General features: G+C 36.3%; 1 protein-coding gene across 1 annotated transcript; it reads left to right on the top strand.

Annotated features, from left to right (window-relative positions):
* Window positions 1-1,949: 1,949 nt before the first annotated feature.
* LOC113749395 (probable prefoldin subunit 4) lies at window positions 1,950-5,556 on the top strand. The gene is made up of 3 exons (XM_027293120.1): window positions 1,950-2,046; window positions 2,165-2,281; window positions 5,071-5,556. The coding sequence occupies exons 1-3, from the start codon at window positions 2,038-2,040 to the stop codon at window positions 5,329-5,331; spliced, it is 387 nt and encodes a 128-aa protein (XP_027148921.1). The 5' UTR covers window positions 1,950-2,037; the 3' UTR covers window positions 5,332-5,556.
* Window positions 5,557-7,291: the final 1,735 nt, after the last annotated feature.

Below are 7,291 nucleotides of genomic sequence, written 5' to 3'. Positions count from 1 at the left end.
AAAGTGTCTAAAATTGAAGTTTCAGATGCAAAGTAAAAAAAAATAGTACAAGTTTGATTGTACAAAATGGAGTTAGTTCAATTTTAAATGATAATTAATTAAATTACTATCATTTTTTTCTTTTATTAGGGTTAAATGCAAAATACCCTCCTCAATTCTTCTCTATTTGTGACTTACCCCCCTGTACCATCAATTGTAGCTCAACTATCTTGGACTTTTAATTTGTGGCAAATTACAAAATTTATGTCAATTTAGCATTTTTATTAGGACAAAAAGACTCTATGATTATGTTGCCTGGAATACCCCTCATCCACCACTAAGACATTGCCACCGCCACCAGTGTTGTCGCCATTTTACCACTACCAAATTCTTCTTCTTCCTCTTTAATAATCTTATTCAAAACATTTTTCATACAGCCCTTGCAACTTTATAGATATCCAATAGCAGGTGCACACATAGACAAAGCAGTAGAAGTCTATAGTTCCTATGACAATTTGTCATGCTATTGACCCGTCATATAACAATAGTAGCCTTCACTATCACCCGGTGGTCACCATCAAAGACTTAAAGTCTTGGTGGTGTAGGAAGTCACAATTTGTCACTATATGTGGCAGCCTTAATTGGTTTTTTTCGATGAAATCTCTACTTACATCGAGTCCCCGACCCCCCAGATTATGGTAGATTAGGTTATAGGAATCCTATCGTTACGACAATATATATATATATATATATATATATATAACAATAGTAGCCTTAGGTTCATATTGGGAGACTAGATCATAACATGCAGAGTCATCTTGATAGCCATCTCTCTCACACAATCAACTTGGCTTAGCCATCGAGTCAAGTTACATAATAAATAAATTGAACATCAATGAATATTCACCAAAATCCCATTGGGTTTTTGTTTTCTCTCCCCATTTTCTACTTGGATTGTTGAATTGAAGCTATGTTTAAGCTTGTATAAGGAGGAAAACAATAGTGATTTTTTTCAAAGATCAAATTTATGAGTAGGAAAATTCAAGAAAGAATTTGAATAGGATAAAAGATACTTTGAGAATGAGTTATATTAAACGAAGATATTGGAAGGATGTGTCAACAAATGGCTGAAGAAATTGAGATGCACATGAGAGACAATAAAATAAAGATATAAGTGTAAATAGTTGTGTTTGGTTTAAAAAAAAAGTACACTTTGATTTTTCTGGTCAAGGAAAACTAGTCATTGCAATGTCCAATCTGATTTGCATAATCCACCAATAATTGATAGTAGGAGGTAGTAGATTACTGCAATTGATAGTTTGGGGGGGGGGTAGTGCTGTTAACGAGCCGAGTCGAGCTCGAGCATGTGATAATCGAGCTCGACTCGAACCCCTAATCGAGCCAACTCGAGCTCGCTCGATTAGTAATTCGAGCTTCACAAACTATTCGAGATCGACTCGATGTGCTCGGTAGAAAACTCGAGCTCGAGCTCGAACTCGAGTTCAAAATCGAGTCGAGCTTATCGAGCTCGAACTCGAGCTTGTCGAGCCTGTAGAATATCAAATACACAATTAAAATGATGCTAATACCCTTACTATTCAAGCAATTTCGAGTTCGAACTCGAGCCTATCGAGCTTGTAGAGTATCAAATACATAATGAAATGACACTAATACCCCTACTATTCGAGCCTATCGAGCTTAAACGAGCATCAAGTTAAACTCGAGCTCGGCTCGTTTCTCTCAATAAACGAGCCGAGTCGAGCCCTTATCGAGCCGGGTCGAGCTCGGCTCGCGAGCTGCCCGGTTCGATTAACAGCTCTAGGGGGGGTGGGAAAGTTATAAACTTAAGATAGTATAGGGAGTATTTTGCAATTTCTTTTCCAAACGGAGTATTTTGCAATTAACCCTTGCTATAATTCACATTTGTTTGCATTTTTTTATAATTTTCTAATTAATATTAATCTCTATAATCTGCACTGCCTCGTTACTTCAGTTCCGACCGCAGTTTTCGCCTTACAACTGAAAGCCGCAGCAGCTTCTACCTTCTTCAATCGAGCAATGCAGCAGGTCAGTCAAAATTCGAAAGTCTTTTTACATGCTTAAGATTTTCTTGATGTTTTTCGATTCCGAAACTTCACCAGAAAATAATCTAAAGCAATAGTTATGTATTTGTAAATTGTTAAAGGCTGGGTCATCTGGGTCAGAGACGGAGGTCACGTGGGAAGATCAGCAGAAGATTAACCAATTCAGTAGGCTGAATAATCGATTTCACGAGCTTGAAGACGAAATCAAATTGGCCAAGGTACTTTTCTTTTCTTTTTTTTTTTTTGCAATTTTAAATATAATATATGCCTATGACCTAGAAATTATGGAATAGTTGCGTCTGCTTATTTGATGGTTTTTTTTTTGTGATAGTGTATGTAAATGCTTGACTAATGGGAATTATTTTCATTGATCAAGCAAGAGAGAAGGGGAATTACAGAAATGAAAGGGAGAAACCAAAAGGGGGAGAACTTGTTATCTTGAGTATGCATTTTTATTTTCTTGAATTTTAGAGGTATATCGTTGTGGTTTTTTTTTTCCCCTTCTCTAGCTTTTCTTAGAAGGGTACACTTGGGGCTTATATAGTTGATAGTTTGGCGAAAGGCAAGAGCAGCGGAAGTAGTTTCCTTCCTGTTTTTATTGCTTTCAGTGGACAAAGGAATATTTTGATCGGCTGTAGGATGAAAAAAATGGGATGAAGCTAAATTGTATAAATTGCGCATATTGTCTATTTCCACATCACAATCTTTTGGCGTTCGATGCTATTTTGCTTATATCCACGTAAGACATTTACTTCATGCAATGTGTACAAACTATGATCCTAGAGTCTATACAGTGCTTTTTGTTTATTATTCAAGCATCTCTTAAACATTCCTTTAAAATCCTGGGATGGGATTGTGTTGCTTCTGCTGAAGTGCACGATATTTGTTTTTGTTTTCACTGTTCGGGTGAGAGTGCAGATGGGAGAAGGCTTTACTCACTGCCCTAGCATGTGCTTGCATGCTTGATTTGAAGAGAATGGTAAACTTTGGCAGAAGACTTGTTTCATCTGTCATATTTGTACTCACAACTTTCCTTCTTATTCAAAGAATCCTTAGAGCACATTACCTTTTGTTGACAAAATAAATTTCTTTGAAAAGACTAGGAAAGTATACGCCTAGCATCCACATTTTTAAATCAGAAGCAACTCTACCCTTGTGATGGAGAAGAGAGGCACACTGGGGGTCTTTGGGGAGGAGGGGAAATCAAGTACTTCTTTGAGCAGTTAGGACTCATACTTTACTCCTCAAACTAGTGATTTTGGGGATTAGCTTTCACAAATTGGAGGGAGAAGAAAGGTGCAGGGTGGGTTGGAGAGATATCTAGTAGTTACTAATTTTAAGCTGTTTGCATCATAAAAGTTTCTGGAACTGTGGAATATTATGAAAATCTTTTACGTATCCTTGCTTCAAAATGATCTATGGCAGCTAGGTTATTTGTTCATTTTCTTTATTTCCCTCATATTTTAACCCATTAATTTATTTTTTGAATTTTTTGTTTAATTTATCTGTCAGGAGACTTTTCAATGTTTTCTGCACACGTTTATCCATTGATCTGAGCTCTGTGTAGGTTTGTTGAATAATAACATATTTTACTTTAAGTTTGCTCAATATAGAGCACCAATCATTGAGTTTCTCATCCATGTAAGGTACATGTTGGACAGGTATTTTTGGTGCATCTGACAAGTATTTTAGTGTTTGATTTTGGGAGTGTGAATGCAAATACAAGTGGTCAAACAGTGTTGGTCTGACATGGATTCCTAGCATTTATATATATATAAAAGTGGCTCAAGATTGTTGAGCCATGAGTTCGATATGGATTCCAAGCCCTTTTATCTGTTTGTCCATCGTCCTAATGAGGAGTGCTGATGTCCAATACAAATCTAGCATGGTCAAATAGCTATCCAGCTCAATTAGACCCGTAATTTATTGTATCAGTTACACTGAGCAGTTTTGTAGAACATAGTGGATACTGTTGTTTTCACCTCCACAAAGCAAAATATTTGGCATTTGGGCCTCGCTTTGTATTCATAAAGTTCCCTTGCAGTAGGCAAAGACTCTTCTTTCTTACAAGTTAACGCTAGTTTTGGAAATATGGAGGCCAGCTTTTCTTGTCTTTCGTGACTGCAAGCCTGATAAGATGTTTTGACATAGCTATAGGCAAAGCTGTTTTCAGATTTTGTGGCTACTGGCCTAATGAACACTTTCCTGTCATGGAAGAAGCCTATTTTGGTCCTTTTCATGCTTCTATCTGTTTTTAACTTGTTTTTAGTTGCCAAACTATCTTATTAAGTGGCTCCATGCATATGGTATGGACATCTGGTCAGAGAAACTGCATAATGTCATTGAAGCTACTCCGGGTATTCGAATGCCCTGGAGAGTTTCACAAACAAGTTATCTTGTATCTCTTGTTTTAAGTGATAAATTAGATGTGTGGTTGCCTTCTTATTTTAGTGTCTGCCTGAAAGAAAGCAGAAAGGATTTTGAAGGCATGATAGTGTTTCAGGATGTGGAGTGAGGGTATCATGCTTCTATAGAGTAATGGTTTGGGGCCCTTGGTTTCTTAAAGAAGTTTCTTACTTGAACTGGAATGAAGTTTAAAACTTCAGAGAGGATCTCTGGTTGTTTATGCTGTCATGATGAGGAATTCCCTCTGTGGATGTGTATTATGTGTGTTACTTCTATGATGTATTCTTTTTCCTACTTCCAGAATGATGCCAATCATTGGTGCTTTTTATTTTTTGCATGCATTGATAGAGGTGACGTCTTAATTTTTCGCTCGTACTTTGAGAACTGCTGAACTGCCTCTTTTTTTTTTAATTCAGTCACTACTTAAGCAGCTAGCTAGTCAGAGCTAGGAATCCCAAATATTTCTGTGTAACTTCTTTGTTTCTTTTTCCTTTTTTTAATGTATTCTAGCAATTCTCTGCCTATGAAACTGATTTAAAGAAATTCACTCTTCGTTTCTTAATTCACTTGAATTGACGTGCTTTTTCCTTCTTTTGTTCAGGAAACAAACGATAATCTTGAGGATGCCAGCAATGAGTTAATTCTCACTGATGATGACATAGTGCGTTTCCAAATTGGGGAAGTTTTTGCTCATATACCCAAAGACGAAGTTGAGACCAGAATCGAACAGATGAAAGAGGTAACCAGCAAGAATTTGGAGAAGCTAGAAGAAGAAAAGGAATCAATAGTCGCTCAAATGGATGAACTTAAGAAGATTTTGTATGGCAAGTTTAAAGATTCCATCAATCTTGAGGAGGATTAGGGAAATGCATGTTTTATTCTTAAATGTTTTTGGCTGAACTCAGTTTGCTGTGGTGACCTTTTTTGTACACTACTTATGCACACTTTGAGCTGTATTGTGTTCTTGAAAGGGATGCGCGCTTTCTTTGTTTTGCTGTTGAGTGTAAAGGATCTGCTGTCTTAGATTTTCATAAGATGTCTTCATTAGTGGTTCATAAAAAGTTGGCTTTTTCAGCAATTTTAGCGACCTTCCTTACTTCAGATATTCTGCTTCGATGGTTCAACCGATCTCTTTTCTTCCTCCTGGTATTTTTAAAAGACATTTGACCGACTCTGCTGGTTTGAAGTTGGTTTTCACTATTTATCCTTATATTTCCATTGTTTTGAATCAAGATCAAGCTTTTGTTCAATCATTCTGAATGGATTTAGGCAACAGATATTTGCAGATGATTGACGTTTGTATACTCAACTTCAAATTATGCCTTTTCAAAAATTTTCCCTATAATGGACAAATTACAAATATTTGTCACAAGGAATGATAATTTATTGTTTTAAGCTGCAGAGTCACGTTAACGATGATTTATGTACTACAACACAAGTTAATGACAAACTACGTGAGATTCATGGAGATATGAAGGAAGAAAACAAGGTGCGTCTTATTTCCACATATTTATCCAATTGCACTCAAAGTGACATCAACAATGCGAGTAAACACTATTGAGATTGCAAAATTTATTTACAACACAAATTAATAACAAATTAGGGGTGTGAGATTCATGGAGATATGAGTAAGAAAAGAAAATGTGTGCTATTTTCTCCTCTTTAACTCCTTTTTTTTTTTTAAATTGCATGGAATTGGCAGGCGTGGAATTTAAGAAATAGGAAGGTGGAAGAGAATTAAAATTACGGGGCCTCGAAGGCCTAAGTCTTTTCTCCTCTTTATTTAATTGCACTAAATTGGTGTATATAGTTAATCATTTTTTCTTCCCATTTTTACACCAAATTACATAAGGTGGAAGTTGACAACATCTGAAATGTATTTTATTCACATGTAATAATATATCATTTTAACATACTCTTTCCATTCCACTTTGATAAGCTTGTATTTCTTTTCCATTTTTTTTAAATTATAGTCCACTTTCTAATTAAAGAAAGTGGTTAACTTGTAACTTCTTTAAAATGTTCTTATTTAATATAGGTTGTTATTGAGAATAATCCAACTTGTTTAATGCAAAGTCAATTAATCATACTCTCCAATTAATACAAGAATATTTTAGAAAGATAATAAACTAGATTTATTCTTACAATAAAGTTAACCAACTTTTCTTAAACTCTGCTAACAAAAAAAAAAATCAAGCCTATCAAAATCTGCGAAAAAAATAAGCATATCAAAATGAGCGGTAAAGTAGCATTTATTTCTCCAATTTGAAACCCTCGAAAATAACCCCTTCCACTGAATACAATACAACTATACAAATGTTAAGCAGCTGACTTTGACAAATCTCCAAAAACAATCCCACCAAACCGAACCCTCCAAGCCCATCCATCTGCAGAAAAAACCACACTGAAAAAAAAAATCTTGTTGAGTAACACACAAAAATGGCAATCTCCTCCATCTCAATCTCATCCACTCTAGTACCCATTTCTTCAACAAAACCACCACCCTCTCTGCCCTCTTCCTTCTCTTCATCTAACTCTCTCTTCTTCAGCACAAACCGGTCCGGCTTCTCTCTGGGCTCAAGCAAAATCAAGAATAATAGCACTAGCAGTAGAGCAAGGAAGAGGGGGCTTTCTTGCACCTGCTTGTTTGGGCTTGGTGTGCCGGAACTGGTGGTCATTGCAGGCGTCGCCGCCCTCGTTTTCGGACCCAAGAAGTTGCCGGAAGTGGGTCGAAGTATTGGCAAGACTGTCAAAAGCTTTCAACAGGTCCATCTTAAATTTATTTTCTTTTTCGGTTCTTTTCCTCCATATCTCTTTGTGCT

This window comes from Coffea eugenioides, chromosome 10, assembly GCF_003713205.1.
Source record: "Coffea eugenioides isolate CCC68of chromosome 10, Ceug_1.0, whole genome shotgun sequence".
Classification (NCBI taxonomy): domain Eukaryota; kingdom Viridiplantae; phylum Streptophyta; class Magnoliopsida; order Gentianales; family Rubiaceae; genus Coffea; species Coffea eugenioides.
This window is presented reverse-complemented; position numbering and strand designations above follow the sequence as displayed.